General features: G+C 41.3%; 1 protein-coding gene across 15 annotated transcripts in view; it reads left to right on the top strand.

Annotated features, from left to right (window-relative positions):
- Sgip1 (SH3 domain GRB2 like endophilin interacting protein 1) overlaps window positions 1–25,036 on the top strand; it is a 236,787-nt gene that overhangs the window by 179,590 nt on the left and 32,161 nt on the right. For 7 of the 15 annotated variants that reach the window (XM_008831039.3, XM_008831040.2, XM_008831042.2 and 4 more), the window contains 4 exons: window positions 5,346–5,473; window positions 6,545–6,671; window positions 11,340–11,405; window positions 12,348–12,407. In XM_008831039.3, coding sequence (XP_008829261.1) covers window positions 5,346–5,473; window positions 6,545–6,671; window positions 11,340–11,405; window positions 12,348–12,407 — 381 coding nt within the window. The remainder of the gene's footprint in view (window positions 1–5,345; window positions 5,474–6,544; window positions 6,672–11,339; window positions 11,406–12,347; window positions 12,408–25,036) is intronic. The other 8 variants (XM_008831050.2, XM_008831044.2, XM_017797616.2 and 5 more) reach the window with 2 other exon arrangements.

Genomic DNA, 25,036 nt, shown 5'->3' with positions numbered 1-25,036 from the left:
CTGCAGGGCTTCTGCCATTCCTCCTTGGGTCTGGTGTCATGTGGCCCTGTGCTATGTCCATTGAATGCTCCAGTCATAGTCCAAGTCTGTGGATGTGTTCTGTCCTGCACTCCCAGCCCTAGAAGTGCCTTGAAATGTATCCTACAGTTAGGAGGTGAAGACTTTTTGTTTTCAATAACAAAAACTGTGATGTCATTGTTTAGAATTCAGGAAAATTCTAGAGGGCTAGATGTCACAGTCACAGTGGATCATAGGTTACATGGCTGATATTTTTTTTTTTGTCAGCAGCCTCACACGGGGCCTAGATTTTGTAGGTCAACATGTGGGGAGGAAGATCCTAAGGTTTGGACACTGACAATGCATGAGCTATTGTACCCTCGCTGTACGTGAGGAATCTAATCGGACTTCTCTGACCTCACCATTTGACATACGTCAGGCCACTAAGCCAGCTCTAAGCACAGTGATAGCAATAGGACTCATGACACAAACCGCCACACTGAATTTAGTTTTATCGTTTTTATTTGAAGTTTTCTAATTATGAGAGGATAGGAACACTTGCCATGCGTACCAAAGAGACATCAAGATGTTTCCATGTCATGTACTTACTGTTGCTCAAGTTCACCTGGTGAGAGCCTCAGTGGCCCTTCATTTGAAGGCTGGCTTGGTCTCGGCATCTTTCAGGAAGTACTGTGTGCAACCTGTTTGTTATGTGTTTGGAAAGAGGCAGTCAGGTATGAGGTGTTCAGAATTAGATACAGAAAGGATTGTGTTTGTCACTATCCTATATTCCCCACTCTATCTCCCAGGGCTTGCTCTGTGTCTATAAATGCATGTGTGCTTTGTAAAGAGAGAGCTTCCAAAAAGATCATAGAGAGGGCTGGAGGTTCACCTATACCATGTATCGTTCGCTGTGCCCTCAGGCCTCAGCTCCCCCTCAAAGGAAAACACATGTTTGGGAAGCAGTACAGTAAATAAAATCAGCCAGTTTCTTTACCAGAAGAACCCAGAGGGCCTTTAATTTTCAATAATAACAACTACAGCCCATTATTTCAATCTCCCAATAACTACAGTTTAAGTACTAAAAATTTCCCCATTTTACAAATGCAAAAATTGAGGCTCAGAGATATCAAATCATTTACTCCAGTTTACACAGTTGCAAGTATCAGACTTGGCATTTACACACTCAACTTGCAGCTAGTCCTGAGCCTGGTTTTCCAGGGCTTCTGCAAGGTTTGTTCACACATATACTGACAATACTTGATTACTGTTGTCCATCAGTATTGCCCAGTGCTATGCACAAGAGCTCCAGAACGTGCTCTCAAAAGACTGCTCTGTGCTTCTCTCTCTAGTCATAGAGAACTAGAGCACTTACCCCCCAAAGGCTCTGTGTTTACCTGTAAACTCTGTTAAAGCTTCATATAACAAGCCTAAAGAAACAACCTGCCACTTAAAATTAGGGGTTTGCTTCCATTGTTTTCTATGGGGTTCCCTTTCCTGGGTCAGGCTCTTGATCGTCCAAAAAGATACTTCAAGAAATACTCACTGACTGCCGAAACAAATACCTAATAAGGGTCACTTAGGACGGCAGATTTTGTTATTCAATTGTGTTTTTCCCTTACTTTCACCGGGCTCTGGGAGATGCATATTTAAGTGAATTGGCCACCAATCTAAGAAGGAAGAAAGCAGCTTTGATTTTCTTTCTAGAATCTTTGAGAGTTTGGTCACTATTTCCATGTTTAATCTTTATGCCCTTATTTGATCTTTTTTTAACATGTTACCAGGAGAGACTACTCCTAATTCTTAATAACTGAGCTAGAGGAAGCTGCACTCTCTTTCATTAAAGGGTTAAATTTGTAAGTAGAAGACTGAACTTGGCCAGTGAAGCCCATGAATAAATAAAACTTTATACCATTATCTCCTTAATTAAGGCCCAGTTAATCTGCTTCTTCATCTTTTATTGATGGAATATACATAAATTGCCCAAAATGCAAACTTGGGATTTCATCCTTCAGATGCAGCCTCGTGCCTTTATAGACAAGCAGTGCCTCTCCTGCCGTTCCTCCTAACACCTAGCCTGGGGTTTCCAGCTTCGCCTAGGCTTCTCCAGCCGTGTTCACTGCACACATTATACAAGTGGCGTAGGTGACTGTTTCAGAGCAAGTGTGCAGGCACCCACGGCACTGTGGCTCAGAGCAGTTACCTGCTGTTAAAAACAGTTGGAAGTTAAGGATTTTCCCTAACAACTTTGACTTCTTTAAGGCAAAAAGTGGCAAATACCTTGGCTACAACATAACTTGACTGAAATGCAGATCCTTGTATCCCTTCTCCTATGTGGACTGAGTGCCAGATGATAGGAGGGAAAGGGTTCTGCTGGCCTTCAGCAAGCTTGGAGGCCAGGGAAAGGTAAGAGTTACTCGAGAGAAAGTTCAGAGCGATATGTCCAACTGAGGAAGCAAACACACTGTTAAAAGGTGTTATTCAAATAGCAGAGAGAGGGAGAGAGAGAGAGAGAGAGAGAGAGAGAGAGAGAGAGAGAGAGAGAGAGAGAGAGAGGAGACTGAGTTCGAGCCACCTGGGGTTGAATCAACAAATATAATTCTTAACTACAGATCTTAGGACATTGGTGATTTGGCAGATCAAGAAACCAAGTTCAAAGTGATAACTCAGTCCTGGTCACAAAACTCAGTATCAGAGCCTGGTCCAGATCTGTCTTCCCCCCAGCTGCTCCACTGCCCTCAACCTCAGCCATCAGACACATAAGTAAAAAGAATAAATACATGTGGGGGGCGGGGGGTTTACCAAAGAAATGATGGCTAAACGTCAAGCTGAGCATAGCAAATGGATGAAGAGCATGTCAAGGATAGCCAACATTTTTAGCTCAGAAATTTACACCTGGAACAGTGTATTATCCAATGCATTTCCTCCATTCTTGGAAACAAACCCCCATTTGAGGGGAAAATGAAAGTATTGTTGAAAATCAGAGAGACTACAGATGTACAAATACTGTCTACAGCCATCATACCTAAAACAATTGAGTAATTTCACAGAAGCGTGTGGAGCCTTGGTTCAGCTATGAAATACCCCTCAGGCCCTGCACATCCTCTGTTCAGCAGGGATTGACCAATGTGTCCCATAGCGCTACACATTCTCATCCTATCTGTCTACACAATTTATCAGTTCCACTACACCATGACTTAAAGGCAGTGTCCATAAAGGAAAAGGAAAATCATTAACTTCAACTAATGACTTTTTCCCTTTATTTTTAGCCTTATCTGTATCCGAAGGCTTTGCCATCATCAACAACATCTATTGCTTTTTATTTATATAATAAATAATATACTTATAGCATGTTATAGTCAAATAAGCACTTTCAGTTTGGTTGCTATAGGTACCTTGCGAGGTAGAACAATTTCTAACTTCTTGAGATACAGAAGTTGTAAGACCCCCTCTCCTGATTGAGAAAAGGTAGCAAGCTAGAACTTAGATCAGCACCCTCCATCCAATCACACTGCCCTGATTTTGATTTCTTTACTGAAGCCAACTTCTGGGCAGTAGACCCATGGATAGACATTGTGGAACATTCCTGTAACAAAGCCATCTCAAAGCAGAATGGAACACCCCTGCCTGACCCCCAAAATCCCATGACACTTCCTGACAAATGCCAGCTGTTCAAAGGCTTATCTTCTATCTCAAAAGTGTCACATCTGTCTTCTAAAAGCATCTTAGGTAGAACATCTGCTGACATGATACTCAAAAGAGACCTGATAGTGGGCCTGTCAAAACACACTCCCATTTTTTGAGACAATGTTAGCCAAATACTAAGAACATTTAGAGTGAGAAAGATGTATGCATGATGACCAGGTGAAAGTAAAACAGATCTTATACAAAATGTGGTAGTCCACGTCTACCTAAAGCTACAAGAGACTTAAGTGCTTTGGAGTTAAAGAGACCCTGTGCTTTATGATCTTGAACATGCTACTGAAAACCTCAGAACTTCAGTCTTTGCTGAGAGATTAATGCCTACCCACAATGCTTAGCAAGAGGAGCACATCAAATATGTAAAGTGCTAGCACAGATCATGCCGCTGGAACAGAATTAGAGTGAAGAACAAGAAGAAAGGCAATAGGTGGTAGTGGTGGAGGTGGCGAGGAGGGGACAGTAATAATGAGTGTTTCTACACTAAGGCGCTATAAACAGGGCAGAGATCCACTCAGGATGTCAGACTGCCTAGACAAATGAAGACAGGATCACTCTAGAGTCTCTCCTAAGATGAGAGAAGATTATCAGATGGGATCTGCTCCTCAACTTCAGAGCCCTTTGAGAATCTAAGAGTCTAGACTGAGATGCTCGCTGGTCTAGAACTCTAGTGCTCATGGTTTTGTGGCATGTTGTGATAGGATGTGTGAAAAAAGAGGCAGTTGGTGGGGGAATGGGGTGAATATTTTTCTGGAGCAGAATTTCCTAGGATTTTCTTGGCATGATTTTAAACTCTGCTGTTTCTAGCCTGAATAACCAGCTTTCTGAACAAGAATTGTCTTAACATCGATTTAACCTCTTAAGGTTTGGGGACAGGTAGTTGTCCATGCATCCTGGACATATGACTGACGATAGATCCCTGAGTGCTGAGACTCCCTGGTATGCTGATTGGTGTGCATGCCAGCCTCTGTGTATCATCTGTGTTTCATACGCTTGTCATGGACAGCCAAAAAAGTAAATCCAAGAGGCTTTTTCAAAATTCATGGAAACTGTCGCAAGCAAACTCTGCATTGGTAGGTCCCTAAGTACAGTCCTTTGGAAACACTTGTGTTTCTGTTATTATTCAACACACAAAGGACTCACAGGACATCGAATGTTCTGTCCTTTGCTCATACTAAGTTTGGGATATCGCTAAAGCTAGCACTGTGTTGACAGTCACGAACCCAGTTCTCTTATCTGTGTTTCAAAAAGAAAAATCTAATGTGGAAAAGTATTGATCTTTCTTCAAGTTCCATTTTCATCTTGGACATAAGTAAATTCTGAATATAAACAAAAAGCAAGAAAATTTATCAAAGTTCCGTGTGTGTATGATCCAAAGGAAATGTACCTACACCCAGCCAAGAGTCACAGATGAGTAGCAGAAGGATTTACCTTTCAGTGGATGTCACATGACAGCAAGGTAACAAGCTTCAGCTTCTGCCGTCAACCATGGCTCAACTGAGCGACTTCTTTTCTTTATTAAAAAAGAAAAAGAAAAATGTGTGCTAAAGCGTTTAATATAGTAACTACCAAAAAGTGTGACTGGCATTGCTCTGAGGTGATGCCCTCTGGCCACCCGTTTCGTGTCCTAATACCCAGCTGTTTTCTAGGTGCATCCTCTCCAGCTCGACCAGCCACTCCCTTAGTTCCTTGTGGCAGTACCACTCCACCTCCACCGCCTCCCCGGCCTCCATCCAGGCCTAAGCTACCTCCAGGAAAGCCTGGAGTCGGAGATGTGGTATGTTCCTTCCTGCCCTAGTTTGCTCAGAAAGCAACTATGCTAATGGTGAAAGTACCCCTAAATCCCCTAACACGAGGCATCTCAACTTCAGGTCTAAGAATTACAGCACTTTCTTCTGCAGTGAGAGTGTGCCTTTCAGCCTTCCCCAGATTTCTACCAGCTTTCATGCCAAAGTCTAAAATGTAGGAATTGGGCACTTAGGCCCTCCGGTCTGCTGTAGCAGTTGGAGACAAATGAAGATAGTAATGGTCAATTGTGTCAATCCTAAAGGATGGGTCTCCTCTTCGATATTTATCTTGATTATTGGAAAACTCTAGAAAGAAAAAGAAAGCTGGTTTCTGACCCTAGAACACATAAATTGTCAGCATTGGGCTCATGATGTAAATATAAAGAAGAGAGCAATGGCCCAATGTATGTGTTGCAGAAATTTCTCATGTGGTAGCTTAAGGCTGAGGGGTGGCACTAGTCCGTGAGAACAGTAACGAAGCTTGTGGCGAAGAGAAATGTCATTGGCCTTGCTACAAGAGTCAGAAACCCAGTGGTCTCTCTAAGGCCCGTGTTTTGTGTTGAAACCTGTTTGTGTAGAAGTGAGCACCTTTACTGTGCACAGGTTAGTTAGTTCCTGAGGGCATGTGAGGTGGGCCCCAGCCTCTCTAAGCCTGACCTGCTTGCTGAACCCAGCTTGCTTGGTTTATGGTTCTTCAAACTCCCGCTCACCTGTTATATAGATATAATCCAGTTCAACATGAAACTGGTGTCATGACTGGGCCTCCAGGACCCTGTTTTCATATCCTGATTCATACTGCTGAACCAGGGCCACTGAGATGACTCAGCAGGTAAATACTCGATGCCAAGATCTAAGTTTGATCCCTGTGACCCACAGGGTAGAAGGAGAGAGAGAGGCTCCTGCGAGTGGTCCTGTGATGTCACAGGCGCTCACACACATGCGCGCACACGAATAAAATATAATTTAAAATTAAAATAGAGTTAAAAGATTTCAAAACATACTGAAAACAAAGTATTGCGGCCTGCGTGTGCCTTACCTCTCCTGTCTTCTCTTCCCTACAGTGCAGACCTTTCAGCCCACCTGTACATCCTTCCAGCCCTCCTCCAACAGCACCCTTAGCCCGGGCTGAAAGCACTTCTTCAATCTCGTCCACCAATTCCTTGAGTGCGGCCACCACTCCCACAGTTGGTAAAAATAATCTCTCTCTTTTCGTGTTTGTGGTTGATCGGCTGTCCTTTTCCAAGGCCCTGTTTCTGGTTGCAATTGTTCTGCTGTGTGTTCGCTACTGTCACCTGATTCTTCTTTCAAGGCACTTTCTCAGCAAAGGAGGCCCAAGCACGTCATCTGTGCAAATGAACAACAAAAAGAACATGAATGTGTTTTGCGGGGATTTTCTTATGACGCTCGTACAGAGCTGCTCACAGGAGACATCATCAAGGAACGTCCTAATGTTTGGATATTTCTTGTGATGGAAGTAGTCTCCCTTGAGGGGAAATGTTTAAATCAGAAATCAAAACTCTTGGTATTTTCATTTTCTTGAAACTTCCATTTCTTCACTTTTGGTTGTCTGTGGTTGACAAATGTTATAGATATTGGCATTGTGAAACTTGGGCGATTTTTTGATAGTTTTTCCTAGTGCTTTTCAGTAGTACGTGGTTAATGTTCCCAGAAAAAAAAAAAAAAAAAACTCAGCCAAGCCATTGCGGGCATTTTCAGCACATGCCTCCGTGCCTCTCTCAGGAGGCTGTGCAGTGGAGAGTGAAGGCTGAGAAGGCTGTTCAGCTGTGGTTTCCAGCCAGCCTCGCCTCCCTTGGCTCCTGCTGCCTCTCTCTAATTGCATGGTGTCTGACCTGGAGCGTCCCCATCCCAGTTTCCCTATGTGACCACCCTTTCCCACTGTCTCCCCGTACTGTTTGCACTCCCCTCCTGTTTTCCCACGTTGTAAACCGGCTGACCCCTCCCGCATTGCTTGGGAGAATATTTTGTACAGTTCAATAAATTCCTATTGCTTTTTGGAAGAGACTTGGAGAGGCCCGTGTGAGAGGAAACCCTGCTCTAAGGTCTTCTGGAGAACAACTCATTTTTTCCAGAGAAATAAATGAAGATGTGCCTCTAAGAACTACAAAGGGAATTTCAGCTTTATCTCATGATCCACACTTTAAATTGGACCATCACTCCCCCTGCCCCCTCACCCCCCCCAAAAAAACCCTTAAAATTTGGTATAAATATAACCACTTATCAAATCTCAGGTGATTTTTTTTCCCCTTTTGGTTTTTTGAGAGTCTAATTGTTTCTCATGCCATGTGATTTCTTAGCAGATTTTTTTAAACATTTTTTATAGTTTATTTATTATTTTTATTATATATGTGAGTGTATTGCTTGCATTGGGTAAGTGCACACATGTGCAATGCCTTCAGAAGTCAGAAGAGGGCATTGAATCCCATGGAACTGGACTTACAGATGGTTATTAGCTGCCATGTGAGTGCTAGGAATCAAACCTGGGTCCTCTGCAAGAGTAGTCAGTGCTCTTAACCACTGAGTCATTTCTCCAGCCCTGTTAGCAGACAGATTTTACCATTATTTATATAACTGCATCTGTTCCTTGTCTATTAGGACAATTTGGGACTTCCTGTCTTTCAGTGCATATTAGCTGATGGCTCTCTGATTTTATTTTTCTATTTTGTAACAATAGCCCTTATTTTTTTTAACCACTATCTCTTTAGCCCCTTGATCTCTGCAGCCTCCCCACCCCCATCAGTGCTGTTCTGCTATCAGGCTTTCTCAGGGGCTTCCATTCCACCCACTGCATTTGATTTGCTTTGTGGATCAGAGGGGAAAGTAAGAGTGAGCTGTCACTCAAAATGACCACTTACAGCCTCACATGGACTATCCAGCTTGTCCTTTCAGCTCACTGTGATTCATGGAGAAAATCAAACACACAGGGAATTTGAGCTGTGTCATGACTGTGGATAGTGTGTTTCTATGCTCCCTACTTCAGAAATCTAAAAACAGGGCCAGTAACTTTGATCCTTGCCATATCTAGTATGTTCTCTTTCAAGGTGAACCACAGAGGACTATAAAACCATACAGCCAGGTAAGAAGCGACGCAGCTTGCTTCTTGGCTTAGGATATACTGACTCACTGTTGATTTGGTTTCATCAGCCCATGGAAGGAAGTCCTCAACCTCCTGTTCTTTGCTCTGCTGCGGGCCACCTGACAGCCATTTCTCTCTGAAGTAATTCCACTGCTAAATGATCAGCCAGCAGCTTCTTGTGTTGCTGTTCCTGGTTTTCTCCAAAGAATGTGCTTTGTCTGAAATGTCAACTCACTATAGGCAAGTGGATTGGGGGGACATTGAAAATCCCACAGCAAGTTCCTCGAAGCTATACAATTAGCATTCCCCTCCACCACCTCAACAGTTCTCTGCTATTTCCCATGGCATTTGTGCTGTATTTGGAGCAAGTTTGTGAGAACCAATGATCCAAGTTTAAAGAAACTCAAGAACTAAATTTTTAAGAACAAGTCTGTGCCACAGACACAGGTACACCTGTAATTTCAACCCTGGTGAGGCTGAGGCAAGAGAATCACAAGCCAAGTCCATCCTGGGCTACATAAAGAGACCCTGTCTCAAAAAAATAGTAACAAAAGTAAAGCTAAACTCTCTTCAAAATAATTCATTTAAGTAGCCCTAAAGAACATTGGGTATGAAATTTTTACAGGAGCTACAATTACAAAGTAGTGAATCTGATGCAACGTGAGAAAAAAGAACTTTCGGTGTGTTTCTACCTTCAAATAATGGAGTTCTTCCATGACTGTATTTTTTTTTTAATTTAAAACATCCTCAATTCTTAAAACTACCATTATATGTGACAAACAGAAAGGGCGCCTAATGTGGCAAGATGAATCCTTTTCCCATCATGTCAACTGTAGGATCCACCCCAGCTCCAGACAGCTCAGCCTGCAAGAAAAATGCACGTCTAGAACAAATGGAACATAGTGACAATTCTTTTGTGCTAGCAAAGCTTGTAGGAGCTGCACCATGTGATGGGGAGAGACTATTAATGTTAATGGATAAGGAAGTGTTTCAAGCGATGAGTAAATGAGAGTGTCAGTAGAGATGATGGGAAGTTGCTTCTACTGGCAAATACCCACTTTTATCACTGGTTTCTTATTTCAGTGGGTGTTAGTAGTTTTATTTCACATCATTTGTTTTCAAAATCTTTCTTAGGATACCTCTATAAAAAGACCACAAGAAAAGCAATTTTTCTTCCCTGTTAAATTCACCATTAACTATATTCTGTCACTAATAATTATGCATTTTTAAACTGCGTCTTTAACATCTCAGAAATCTGTAACAAATGAAAAACAACCATCTATGAGTAACAAAAAAGTGCCATATGGGCTTTGATGCTTCCCTTTGGTCTATATCTTTGTGCAAAAGTGACTTGTATTAAGTAAGGAAACAAAGTATTTCCTCTAATATGGGTAGCCATTCTCAATGACAAAAGCTTTCTGAAAAGACAGGCATGTATTAGTACCAGTTATTCTGTACAAGAATGAAAGATGCTGTTTTATGTGAAGCGCCTGCTTCCAGAACTCCCTTAAATATTACAAGTGGTGCATTAAATTGTTCTACCCACTAAGGATGCTCTAAGTATAAAAAAACTGACAGATAACATCCTAGAAGCTGAGGCTGGAGAGATGGTTCAGCAGTCAGGAATGCTTGCTGCTTTCCCAGCTCCCTGTCAGGTGGGACACAAACCACTTATAGGTCTGGCTCCAGAGGATCTGACACCTTGTTCTGGAGTTTGGGGGCTCCTGCACACGCATTCACATACATACAGAGACACACGTATACACATAAACTTTTTAAAAATTTAATCCTAGAACCTAAAATATTGACAAAAACAGATAAACCTTTCTCTGCCGTGTTTCATATTCCTAAATCTAGGCAGCAACCTAATAGAGTGACTATTTATGGAATGTTTCTTGGACCCTCAAGTGTCCATAATTTCTCTACAATGAAAATGGGTTTCTCCATTTCTCGTTTTATTTGATTTTCTATTCAGGGTTGTAGTAATACTTTTAAAAACCTGTGGCATTATTTTTTTACTCACATGGAATGAAAAAACAATTCCTTGATTTGGTTATGTGGTGAGAAGAGAGATTGTGTAAAGTTTGGAAATGGTTGAGGTTCAAAATATCACCTAACAATTCTGTGATCAATTTCCAAAGATATTTAGCCACAGTTGGATGCCATGGACAAAATGGCATTTTGATGATGCTGTTCAAAATCAGTAATCCTTAACTATCAAATGTAGGTGCAAGCAGATCAAATCTGGTAGTGATGAGATTATAATGGGATACTTCAAGCAGGAACCTGGGTTTATGCTGCTGTTTTATGGTCAGGTTAGACGCTAACTCCTTTTGTCCTGGGAAATGTGCATCCTGGGCAATCTTGTTGAGCTGTCAGGGCTCTGCTGGACCTTCTTGTTAATGGACATATATCTGGTCCCTTGAGAACTGCATTGGAGCAAATACACTTTCATAAGTCAATTATTAATAATAGTGTCTTTCACAACTTCCTGAAAAGGTGGGCGATAGCTCTCCCCAGAGCTGACTTCCTCTAAGTTACAGCTGCTGACTGGGACATTTTTTTAGTGTCAGTTTCTCCTCAGAATCATCTCAAATTACCACATCACTCAACATATCTTAATCATAATCCCAGGGTCATCGTTTCTTTTTCCATGAAAATCATCCCCGTGTTTCAATCAGTAGAGTGTTGTTGCTGGATTTCGTTTGGAATTTGTATTTGTGTTTTTGTTTTCCATTCGTTTATGTTTCTTTGGTTTGTAGTGTCAGAAGATGATGTTTTTTATGACAAACTGCCCTCGTTTGAAAGGCGCTGTGACAGCCCTGCAGGTATGGTGCTAGCTGAGTGATCTCTAGATTTGTAGATCTTTCAAATCCAAGCCATTTTCCATCTGAATGCTAGAAACTTCATGGACGTGCTCCTCACCTCATGAGTGCCCAGTGCCTCTCAGATGCACCCTGCACATGTACCATATTGTGGAGCTCATGGCAATGAACTGTGTTTAGGAACATATTAAAAAGCAGAGTTTGCATGACAGTTTCTCAGTGACAAGGCTCAAAACAGGTGAGATGCCATTGCTGTGTGAATTTTCAAAGGAAGGAATAATTTAACTGCTCGGAATTGCATAATCTGTTGACTGCTTTTTAATTTAAAATACAATGAAGCACCATTGGTAACCTCCCGTTCTCTTTGGTACAGAGGTAAAGGGTGTGTGGTGACTGGATGCCGAAGGTGATTCCAGCAGAGGGGATGGGAGCTCTTTGACACATTCTGTGAACTTTAAACAATGTTCTGTGAACATTGTGATATGCAATGCTGTTGTCATTTAAAAGCTAAGCGAATGTCGCATATAATCCACAACTCCAAGTCTGTCATTGTGCAAACATGCAAGGGGGTGACATTGAAGACACATGGATACAGCAGTTGCTGAATGACAGTTTGCCCAAATTAGTGTGGTTAAAATATGCTGACACCCCTGCATGGCCAGGAAGACTTCCACTCCATGCATACAAGTGCTTGAGTCTCAAGCTATCGACAGGCCTATCCATCCCTTCAGGCTCCATAGCTTTGCTTTTGCTTTGTTTCCTCAATTAAAACAGCAACAACAACCCTAGATCGCCAGCCTTCCCTTTCTCCTGCATGCTAATGGCATGCAGTGCCTCCACCCTTCCCCATAGTGAGATTAATAACCTGCTCTGTGACTCACATTGTGTCCTTCTCTCTCCCTCTCCTTAACCTTTCCCATCCCGCTTCAACTCCTGGCCATACAGAGAATGAACAGCCTTCCCTCGTTTGGTTTGACAGAGGAAAGTTTTATTTGACTTTTGAAGGTAAGTAGTACATAGCATACCAGATTCTAATTTATACTCTCCTCTTCCTTTTTTTTTCTCATTTTAAAATCCCAGTTTTCTTCAAAAGTTCTGGTCCCCCTTTCTACGTTAAAAAATGCTATGGCTACTTGGAAAGTACCAAATACTAAAGAGAACATTCCATGAATTCGGTTTGTATGTGAGCCTCAATTTTTCATGCTGAACAAATTAAAGCTGATTTGCAGTCAATATTAGTTACTTAATTAACTATGGCCAATTGAAAGCAAAACAAAATAGAACTTTTTTTTTGGCTAAGGAACTTAACTCTGTCAACCAGGGGTTCTTCCTAATTATTTTGCAAGTGTATGCGGCAAACTTGAGAACATTTCGGGTTGGTATTAGCATTTAGCCTTGGTTTAGAAAATTGATATTCTGGATACAGCATCCAGTAAACTGTAACCGTGTATATGTATTCTTATGAGAAGGAGTGCTGCATTCATAATCAGATAAACGGGAAAGAAAAAGGATCATTTTAGCAGGTTTGATTTACATCTCCTGAAATTGCCGTTATGACTATAGTAAAATGGATGACTATTGCTGGACTTGCTGTTTTAGAAGGTTCAGAAAAACATGTAAACATTATGTCAAACTTCTAAGTTCAGTGTCTGGCCATTTGATATAGACTCCGTCAAGGGTTCTATTCTTGTTCTGCAGTTAGCTTCCAGTATCTTCACAGGCCACACAGTTGGTTAAGTGGCACATTTGAATTACTGGTTGGGGGCCATTAAGTAATTTAACGGTGTAACTGACCATCTTATACATAAAGCTTTATCTCAAAAGTTCCTACTTTGTGTAATATTAAATAGTTATATTTATGCCAATGTCAAAAGTTGGTTTAAAAAGTCATCTAGAATTGAATCTCAATATTGCGTTTCAGGTCTTTATGTTTTGTGGCAAAAGGGATTTTCCCAACTTAAGTGTGTGTTTTAATGCAATAGTTAAAATTAGGTTGTCTGACATATATGACGTTTGTATGGTTGTGACTGCTTTCACTCAACAATGAACTATACTTTTAGAATGGATCTAGATATGCAAACACTTAACTCAGAGTAGCTTTGCATAGCCACAGGAAAGATGGTCTGATTTCAGACCTTCTCTGTGTCCTGCAGTGTTTCCCCAGTTTGAGCTGAGGATAGATGCTAGGTGATTTTCTTTGGAAAGATGGGTGTTTTCCACATGCCTTCATTGCCTGGAGGCATTAATTTTGTAATAAGCAAGACGCAAAGTCCACATATTTGTGACCCATACTTTGTCTTTGAATCAACAGCAACTCAAGGGTCCAGGTGAAACTGGTGTGGTGGCACATTCCTGTAATCCCTGCTGTAATTCTTGTACTCCTCAGGCCTGAGGCATTTGAGGTCTGTCAGGGTACATAGCAAGTTCCAGCTAGAGAGAGCCTGTTAAAACCAAACTAAGAACTAACGAAAATGTAGGGGTATCTTTATACTGATGAGAGTATCAGCGAAGTCAAAGCAGCCGCTACTGTGGAATGGGTTGGACTCTGGAAGCACAGCAAGTACCCATATAGCAAGGCCCTTCCTCAGCATCAACCGAGCCAAGAGCAAAGTCTGCACTTACCTTTTTTAACCAGAAAATTAAGTAGCATAATAGGGAAGGCCTCACATAATTGTCTGGAACCACCAGATGGCAACTCTGGTTTCTTGCTGCTGCTGCTGCTGTGTGTTCTGGCTATCAGCAGTACGTGCTGGCTCATCTCCTGCTGATTCCAGTGACTCTCTTCTTACAGACAGAATCTTTTGAAAAAGATTTCAATCTAAACACACTTTTGATTTTATTTTTTGGTCTTTTAAAAAATATTTTATTATTTTTATCTTTTTTATGTGTGTGAGTGTTATGCCTACATGTAGGTAAGTGCACCCATGTAGTGCAATACCCACGGACGACAGAAGAGGCTGTTGGAGCCTCTGGAACTGGAGTTACGGACAGTTGTTAGCTGCCATATGGATGCTGGGATTTGAACCTGGGTCTTCTGCAAGAAGAGTCAGTGTTCTTAACCACTGAGCCATCTCTCCAGCCCCATTTTTTTATCTTTTTGAGACAGGGTCTCCCTATAGCCCTAGCTGGCCTGGAACTCACTATGTAGACCACTCTGGCCTCAAACTCACAAAGATCTGCCCACCTCTGCCTCCTGAGTGCTGGGATTCAAAGCGTGCACCACCATACCCAACTGTATCAACTGGTTGTTTTTAAAATATGTATTATCAGGGATGGAGAGATGGCTCAGTGTTAAGAACACTGGCTTTTCTTACAGAGGACCTGGGTTCAGTTTCCAGCACCCACAAGGTGGCAAATAACCATCTGTATGTAGCTCCAGTTCCAGGGGATCCGATGCCCCCTTCTGACCTCTGCAGCATTGCATGACACAGGTGTACTTACATAATGCAGGCAATATACTCACACATATAAAATAGAAATAATTAATTAAAAATATGCACTATCAAAAATACCAACTATTTTGTAAATGTATAGAACGGTGTCATATTATAAAAATGCAAACAACTCAAGCATCTCAGTTTAAGCCAAGGAACTTAAGCAAGGAAGTTTTAATGGAAATTACCTGGACTTTTCCATATTGTATTATCTTCACCTTGGAATTTCTTGGATATGGGAAGTGTGGACAAGGCCTCCTGGGAACCATGTGAACCCCAAATCATATGTTCACCTCACCAAGAAATGCTTCTGAGATATAAATACATGGAAATTCACCTTGAGGTAAACCCTGAGAAAAACTAAAGGTGGTACTCAGCACCTAAGGGACTGGGTTAGAATGGAAAGAGCCTGCCTCCGTGGTGTGTGCAGATTAGTCTCAGGTCTTCTCAGAAAATGCAATCTGAAAAGATTTTTTGAATGATTTTCTGCTGTCATTCAGAAGTGACCACATTTTCCAATGCCTTAAGGATTCTGTCCTGCCTCAATTTCTATATTCTTAGAAGATAGTCATCTGACACACTGTTGAGTAGCATTTTAACAAATTGTCTAGGACATTCAAGTTTACCCTCATTTGTTATGCCTAATTTTAGTGGTCATCCAGAGAAGGAAGAAAAGGAAAAAAGATTCTCATGTCAAAAATCTTCAGTTATTTAGTGGCTTCTGGATAATGTTTGCAACCTTAGGATTCTATAGTCACTTAGTCATTGAATCATTGACCAACCAATGAAGGAATTAATGAGCATTGACCAGTGAGTTTATTGGTATCTCTAGTTTCCAAATGATGTAACAGATGAGACAAAAAGCCTTAGACCATAGTTCTAAGTTACAAGAGTCTCAAATCTTTTATACTGTCTTTCTTTTATAAATATATCACTGAAATCTTGATCTATTTTGTACTGGGCTTTTAAAAAATGACTCAAATGTTTATGACTGTTTAAATTAATCAAAAGCATATCTGGGGGATAGGGAGAGGGCTCAGTTTGTAAAGTGCTTGCCATGTAAGCTTAAGGAGTCAAGTGTGGAATCCCCAGCATCCAACAAAAACCCAGGTAGCACAGTGCACACCTGTAATCCCAGCCTTGGGGAAGTAGAGACAGGAGGCTCCCAGGGCCTCACTGGACAGCCAGTGTAGTCAAATTGTGAGCTCCAGGTTCAACAAGAGACCCTATATCAAAAAATAAGGTGGAGTGAGATTGAGGAAGACACCCAAGATTGACCTCTGGCCTCCATGTATATATTTCCAGGCCAGCTAGGGCTGCAAGGAGACCCTGTCTCAAAAAGACAAAAAAAAAAAAAAAAAAAAGTGTATCTGGTTGAAGCCATCAAGTGTCCTCAGGTAGAGAGAACTGGTAGTTCCAGGACAAATCACCGTGCCTATTAGAAATTTCAATTCTGTAGACGCTTTGAATGTCAAGATGTTTCCAGATACCTGCTGCCCCTCTCCTTGGTTGACTTTTTTAATTACAAAATTATCTTGCATGCAGTGATGAAAAAAGAATCAAACAAATGAAAACCCATGCTGCCATCAGTTCCTGAGTGTTTTGGTGCCTCCGGCCATGTGGCAGCCTCTGGCATCTCCACTGTCCCCACTGTGCCTCTCTACTCTGCTCATCCTCACAGTACTCTGGCAGCATGGCACCCTTAGCATTTCTTACCTGAGTGTTCAGCCTCTCTGCTTAATCCCTCCATTCCCTAGCTGAATGCCAGCCCTCTCCGGGGACCAACATTTCTTTTGTAGCAGTCTGCAAGGAAAGTTTTTCACTTTTCTATGGGCCATGTGTCACGGGGCTAAGAGGCAGCAAATTCTCAGTGCTCCCCCTTACCGCTTCCAAAACCTTCCAACTATGGACAGCAGTCATTGGCTCACTGGATTCCTCCACTGAATTTGTTTCCCCACCACTGTTGGCCACTGACTTTGGGGCCTCCCTCTGTGTTTGTCTGGAAGCTTCCTTTGCATCCTCTGCTCACCTCAAACATCTTCCCTGCCAGTCCATCCAATGCATAGACTCCAGGGCCTCTCGGCTTCTTCAGCACCAAGGAATGTTTCCTGCAATCTACTCAGTAACTCAGAACTTTGGAAACAATTCCTACTGGCAAGAATCATTTGGGCTATTTCATAACTAAAACCTGTCACTCTTCTTGTATATTAAGAACTATGTTAAGCAGCGATTAATTCAGTACATCTTGCTCTCATTCAGTACATCTATTGAGTGCTTACTGTGCGCTAATGCTGTCCTGAGCAACATCGGAGCACTTACTGTGTGCCAAGCACTTTCACCTGTGTTCTTAGTTCATCTGCACAAGTCACTGCTGAAGAAAGGAAGATTGGGATAACAACAGGTCTTGAGAGCCTCAAACCCAGGCCAAAGTAGGGAGGAGACCAAAGCAGGCTACCTTGCCCTCCTCCACTTCCTGGCCTGCTGTGTGTTCACAGTCTCACCCTTAGTGGCACAACTGTCCCTCATCCCTGCCTCTCCAACTCTTTCATTCCCAGACACTGCCTTGGCCTCACTGAAACCTCTCCTAGCCTTCCCACTCTGACTAGGTCTACTAGCCCAGACCTCCATTCAGATTATTTTCTCTCTCCTGACTAGATGCCAGACAGGGAAAATGTGTTTCTGGAAGTATCTTGATCTTCTATGCAATAGAAGACTTTTTTTTTCTCTTTGGAATTATGTTGTCTCTATGAAACAGCATTCTAAACATCCAATCCTCCTTAATGTCTGTTCCCAGTCACTGCTAAGTCACATAGTCAGAGAACACCCTTCCTTCCTTCCTCCCTCCCTCCCTCCTTTCCTTCCTTCCTTCCTTCCTTCCTTCCTTCCTTACTTGTGATAGTAATCATTTAATCCAGAGCCTCACGCACACTAGGCAAGTGGTCTGTCACTGAGCTATACCCCCCAGCCCCACTCACCTGTCTTACATAATAATAAAATCCTGTAAGAAGTGAACAGCTCAAATTTTCCACATCACAAAGTTGCTAATTAATTTAGTTGAAAGCCATTAAAAAAAAATTGAAATATGTGCCCAGTTTTCTGGAAAGTAATTGCTTTGCTAAATTCCCAGTATTCTTCAGGTAGGAGATGTCCACAAATTGTACCTACCCTACTGATGATCCTTTTCAATTAATAATGCATTAAAATTGCATTATTACTGATTACTCACTCTGCCAAACGTACAACATTAAGTAAAAGTCAGAGTGGTGAAACAACATAGAACATAAAAGTCAACAGAAATCAGTCTTCATTAAAATTCAAATCATGGCCCCTAGCATTCTGAGACCTCGTGTGTTGATTGTAGTGTGCATATGAATTATACAAGCCTTCCCATTAGTAATGAAAGATCACACAGGACTTTGTTTTTCAATATACTAAGCATGTTTGAAAGATTAAGGTAGAACTGAACTCTGCAAATATGCTAACAGGAAGATCTGCTGGAAGTTTCTGGATGTACATTGCCTCTTCCTAGTAAGCTAGTTGCCTGGTGCTGGAAATTCCTCAGAATGAACATGTGGAAATTACACTTGGTTTCTGGCTGTCTGTAGATATTGTCCCGTCTCACTCATGCTTAGCCTAACACAGATAAGCTATGGACAGAACGGACAGTTGGCACAGTGCTCCCTATTTCTAGCCTGGTATCTAGGCCAAATTGTGTGCAAGGTCTTGTAGGGGAGACATGACTATCCAGAGCTCATGTCAGAATTCTCTCCAATTAAATATTCCTGGGAAAGCTTAGGAGTGGGGAGTAACTTCTGGGTCAAGCTTACTGCTAGGCAGGGCATACATAGATAGTGAATATCTGTTATTTAGGTTTAGCGTATCTGCTGCTGCCGTCTTTGCTAGGGATGGTGATGCAGATGCCACTGCTAAGCCCTGACAGTCTGCTTCTGAGCTAATGGGTCCCATAACCGCAGCTCAGACAGTTCACCACCACCACACAAGAGGCACTGGTGTTATTCACATTTCAAACTTGAGTAGACAGGGGCTCAAGAATCAGGTAAGTTTCTCAAGGTAACACAGCTAGTCAGTGATTAAATCCATTCACAGGGAATTGTAAGTCATAAAAGTGATGGTCCTTATCACCACGGTGTTCAGTACTGAATACTGAATGCCACAGTCTTCAGGTGTCAGTTGTGCCAAACAAGACCTGTGATCTTGAGGATTTAATGCCACTTTGTCCTTTTTAATCATCTTTGAAATGGAAACTATGATGACCACCTAAAACGATATTTGAGAAAATCAAATAAGATAGACTCTTTATTAAAGTCATACGCAACTTGAAAGCATTAAAAAAAAATATTTAGACTTTGAGGTTGCATTCAAATTGAATGAGAAGAATTAGGCGAAGCAACCAGAAGGTGCCGTATCCCAGTTGTGATGTTTTCTAATTTCTGCCGTTCCCTTTTCCGTAATGTGCTCTGTTAGATCTTTGATGGTGGTTAAGCCAGGATCTTCTTTTGTCTGCATCAGACTCATCTATAGTATTTTTTCTCCCCCTATGATCATAACAATTCCAAGCACAGGTTCCTTAACTGAATCATACTCAAAAGAAAATGAATATAATCTAGCAGATTGAAAACATAGTCAAAGCAAAGGCCTTCACTTTGCTCAGAGGAGATGATCCCCAAGTGTGTATCACCCTTGCCTGGGTGTAGAGGTAGATTATAAAACAGAAATTTTCATCAGAATGGAGTTACCAAATGGACAACCAACTCAAACAACACAAAGCCTGAAGCTCCTAAGGGTTACTATGTGAAGACAAACTTGAAACCTGAACTATAAGTTAAATAGTTCCCTAGGCAGGCAGAGGTAAATACCGCCCATGATTAATAGTAAACTTAAGCAAGAGTCGCTCATTTATTCCTTCAGTCAGTGGTCACAACTCTTCCATGCACTCTTGGCTACAAGACCCCATGTAGGAATCAAAGTAAATGGTCAGTCTCCTAGTAATGCACAGGCAACAGAAGCATTTAGCACTTTGCATTAAAGGCACATTATAGCAAGTGTCATGGAGAGCTGCAAACATGTTCTAGAAAAACATGGAGGGTTTTAACAGAAGAATCTGGGATCTCTTCTTAGAGGAGAATTGCCCTAGTGGACATTAAAGGAAAAAGAGGATTTCAGAATGCTTAACGTTCCACTTTGAAAGAGCAACTTCAGCAGAGGCGTTAAGGTGAGTGGTGCCTGGGTTGTCTCCGCGATGGTAAATCCTGGGCAAATGAGGAATGTTCAAAGACATGGACCAAATAAACCAAGCAAAACCACAATGTAAAGAGCTTCACCCATCTGGAGGAAGAATTTGAATTGCATTTCCTATGCAAGGTAGAATTTGAAGAGCTTTTTGAGAAATGGAGTGGTACCACCATCTTTGGCTCAGAGGGAGAAGTCTATAATCCGTAACGCTCTGGCTGTGCCCAATCTCATCTGATCTTGGAAGATAAGCAGGGTCGGGCCTGGTTAGTATTCGAGGAAAGATTCATGGAGAAGAATGTGGTTAAGGAAAAGAAGAAAGCTTCAAGAACAGTGATTTGATGAGGATGAAGGAGCTGCCTTTGCAGCGCCCCAGGATTGACATTCTGTGTGGCATCCATTCAGTATGAGTCCAAGAAGAAACTGACTCTAGAGATAGGGAGGTGTCTCCTGAGAGAAAAGGGCTCTGGATCCATAGACAGGAAGATTTAACCTTGGAGCACGGCATGCCTGTGCTCAGCAGCTCCTTTGAAAGTTGCTCTATTGCGTTTTTCTTTAAAACAAATTAGTGATTAATTTTGAATGGGCCATTCATGGTTATGATTTGTAGTATATATTAATGCACTAGACGACTTGCTTATCCACCATCCCTCAGTTGCTCATGCATGTGGCTATGCCTGGCAGATTAACCCAGTGGCACTCTTATTATAACAACTTGACCACAAGACAGGAAAAGTGCAGAGCTCATGCCTAGATGAAAAATAAAATACCAGCTTCCCCGCGGCTGTTGCTCCAAATCCCGCTCTGTTTCTTTCTCTTCCCACCCGTCAACACCTTCAGTACTCTCCTGGGCTTGTGTCCTTGACATCTGTTTTATAATCTTATTTTCTTTCTGCCTCTTTCCTCTGCCTGTTTCTCACACATGAATATGCCAAGCTGAACATGAGACTAAAGGAATTTTTCATATTTGCTGCCCACATCAATTAAAAATGAAATGATTTGTAGAAACTTTAAAAATAAGTAGTAAATTGTGTATTTCTTTTTACAAAAGATAAAATTGATTTTTATAAGATACTTTCTTTTTCTTTTTTGTGTAGTAGGAGCACTTGAGAAAAAATTTTAAGTTCCCTAAGCCTACCCTCATAGCAATCTTACAGACATATAATTCATGTTCACTTGAAGGAATTAGCTGTGCTGATAGTGCAGTCTGACTTAGCATACTACTTATGGTAGATCCAATGTGCTCATGTCTAGTAAACATGCCCATAGTTTATATTCAGTAGAAAGAGTCAGGGATATCTTGTGTGTTTTATGTATGTGCTCAAAACTGATTATAATGCATAAGCATATGCTAAGATTTTTCATGTTTATTCATTATAATAGGTAGGTACCCAATAAGGAAAACAATGATCAAATTTGTAGAACTTGGCCCTGGTAATACTGCAATCAGTATCAAAATTTCTACAGCTGTGTTCATTCAGTCAGGGATTGTTTATTAAGTGCCCGCTATGTGCACAGCACTGAAGTTACTAGAGCACAGCAATGTTTATAAAAAGCATGTCCCTGCCTTCATAGAGCACAAAAGTCACATGTTACATAAATAGCAGCATTAACATGTAAAGAATGCTATAATTAAAGACATAGAGTGCTTTGGAGGCTTCCAGCAGAGTATAACCTGCTGTAACTACAAGCTAGGGTAATGAAGGAAATAGGAGTGACATTTAAGTCAAGGTAGACTGCTCCTCTTTGAATACTCCAAATTGTTGCTGTGTTCTGATATATAATTTTACATAATATGTAGATGCTGTTGTAATTGTACATTGGTTTTATCCTAGACAGTGGAAAGGAAAACTCCAATTTATTTATATCTGTGTGCTCTCAGAAGTACACATTCACACATGCATATATACAAGTATATATATATATGTAAAGAAGAGGTGGAATAGGTAGGTATATTTCATGTCAGAAAGGCATGTGTGTGCATGTGTGCTCATACACATACACGTACTGCATGGCCTCTGGAATAACCCCTCAGAGTCTGAGTCACAGCCTCAGCACAATGTGTGACTTGAAGCAAGTTACTTAAGCTAAGTCTTAGCATCCTCCTCTGGAAACTGGAATCATAATGGCACCTTGTGATGGAGATGAAAGTCAAGCCATAAGTGCAGGCCAACCACTCAGTAAATACTAGATTTTGCTACCACATCCAACGTCACATGTCCCTGGTTTGTAACATGGCTATCTCTGTAGTTCTGGCTTGCTTTGGAGAGGTTTAACTTGTAGCATTCCAGTCTTCTTCCACATAAAGCATCCATCAAGATCTCCTGTGAGTTGCTGTGTGCTTTCCTATTTGTTGCCGTGGACACAAGCAAATTTTCCTTTACTGCTTATGGAGCAAGAGAATGATTGGAAGCCTATCACCACCTCCTTCTGCACCCCAGCTACCAGAGCCAGTCCTTACGCTTACTTGAGACTAATAATCTACCTAGTGATACACTCCTGTGTTACAGCTACTGGGAGACGTGAAAGTAAACTGTTAGCATCTTGTTCGTTTGTAAATTGTGGCATTTCAGCATATTTGGTAAGTAATTGCAAACCTACAGAGAGAAATGGAGAGTGAGAAACAAGAGGAAATTAATGGCTTCATCGTTCGGTGGTTCTGAGCTCATCAAGCAATGGCTGGCTGATGACCTCTGTAGTATTTTTTATGGGTCTTTTAAAAGTGAGATGTCCACAGCTTTAGGCTGCATGTTCCCATTACAAAATAGTTTTTTAAGGGCTGGAGGTATGGCTCAGTGGCTGACTATGTTGGGGCCCAGCTCTGCAAAAGGAAAAAAGAAGAAAAAGAGGAAAAAAACCTTTTATGTACCTCTGACTACCAAAGAACAAGTGACATAAATAAATAGAGAAGGGGTGCTAGTGATACAAAGAGACGTCGAGACTCAAGAGAATCTCTCCTTTTTATACCATCTATCTAGATTTTAGATATACTTAATTAGCATTATATATACCCCAAACAAATATTGGACAGTTGACATGAACGGTCCTTGCAAAATGCACAATACTATGTAGACATAATCACTTCTTTTAATAATTATTAACATTAATAACTAATACCTGCCAGGCATGTACTAATAATTATGCATTAATTACTTCACTTAAGTCAAAGATTCATTTGAAGTCATTAAGATAAGGCATTTTAAGTCCTTGCTGTTAGGGTTTTAAGCCCTTCCATCAGTGATTTTGTATCCTGCATGCGGCAGTCATTTCCGCAGAGTATAAGCCATCAGCAGACAGGACACATAACGGACTTCCTCCTCTCCTGTGCTGGCTGTGCTGTCCCAAGTCACCGGGACACGGAAAGCCGGCCCGCTCTTCTTGTTGGTAAGCAGCAGTTGTGTAGTGTGTGTCCTTCTTAGTTTTATTTGGCTAATGACAGTAAGCTTTTGCTTCCCATAGCACTGATTGAAAAGCTTGAGATATGCCTCTTCCAGAGCAGGGCGGGGTGGTGGGGGGATCTTTGAAGGATGCTCGGATAAATTATCATTGAGAGTGAGTGAAGCAAGGATGGTTATTTAGTGATGGTTTCCATGAACGTTGCCTTTGGGCCTCCTAGCTTATTGCCAAGGAAATTGGCAGTTCAACAAGTAGGTAGATTTTATGATCCGCCCTTGCCAAGCAGTGTCTTCCTCCTCCGTTTGGAGATATCAGCCAAGTGGGAGAATCACTTTCAGTAGTGCTCAAAATTGCCAGAATTCAGTTTTTCGTTTTGTTTTTTTTTAACTGTAAAGAACCAACTCAAGAAATAAAAATTAACTTTTCGCCAAGATGGCCCTGAAAGTGAAGAAGGAAGCCCCTGCCTCTCCCAAAGCCAGAGCGAAGGCCAAGAAGGCAAGTGTGGAAAGCCTCCGTAGCCACAGGAAGATCCTCAGGACACCCACCTGCCCGCGGCTCTGGATGCTGCAGCTCAGGAGGAAACTCAAACACCCTCGCAGGAGCGCCCCCAGGAGACACGAGCTCCACCGCTGTGTCATCATCAAGCTCTCTCCTTCAGCATGAAGAAGACAAGACAGCAGGCTGGGAAGAAGTTCTGGTATTGATGTGGCCAAAGTCAATCCCTGGTTGACGTCAGACCTGACAGAGAGAAAACCGTTTAACTGGCTCCTGATTGCAACGCTTTGGATGTTGCCAACAAAATTGGGATCATCTAAGCAGTTCAGTTAGCTAATTCTAAATACATATTTTCACCATTAAAAAACAAAAAAGACAAATTTTGGGCTGGAGACATGGTTCTGCAGTTAAGGGCACTGGCTGTTCTTGCAGAGGACCTGCGATCAGTTCCCAGCTCCCACACGACAGCTAACAACTACCTGTAACTCCAGTTCCAGGGGATCCGACACCCTCATCTGACCTCTACAGGCATTGCTCAGCATTCAGGTTATACACCAATACACATAAAATAAAGATGATAAACTATTTTTTAAAACATAAAAATTAGAACTGTTGCTTGATGTTATTTAAAATGCCCAAATGATTCCTAACATGTGTGTAGCAGTTTTCTCTAATATCAAGTAATGCATGGACATTATAGAAAACTTGGAAAAATAAAAATCTAAAGAAAATAAGATATTCTGTAATCTACTAACCACAGACAATACTTTAGTGATAATATTTTTCATGTGACTGTGGCTTACATTATCATATATTACATAACTGTGCATCTTCTTTTGAACACATTATTATTATTATTATTTTATTATTATTTTCTGTGCCATTACAAAAGCTCTCGAAAATATCCCATAGTTTGCCTTGTTTTAATCATGGTATTTATTTAAGCACATTATTTGTAAAAATTTTTTAAATGTGGAAAATCATAAATAAAAAATAACATCACAAAATTACAACCTAGAGATTGATAGAGATAACATTTTTAATGTTTTGCTGAAACCT

This window comes from Nannospalax galili, unplaced genomic scaffold, assembly GCF_000622305.1.
Source record: "Nannospalax galili isolate Female #2095 unplaced genomic scaffold, S.galili_v1.0 scaffold553, whole genome shotgun sequence".
NCBI classification, from domain to species: Eukaryota; Metazoa; Chordata; class Mammalia; order Rodentia; family Spalacidae; genus Nannospalax; species Nannospalax galili.
Note: the sequence above shows the minus strand (reverse complement) of the source record. Positions and strands in the feature narration are given on the sequence as shown.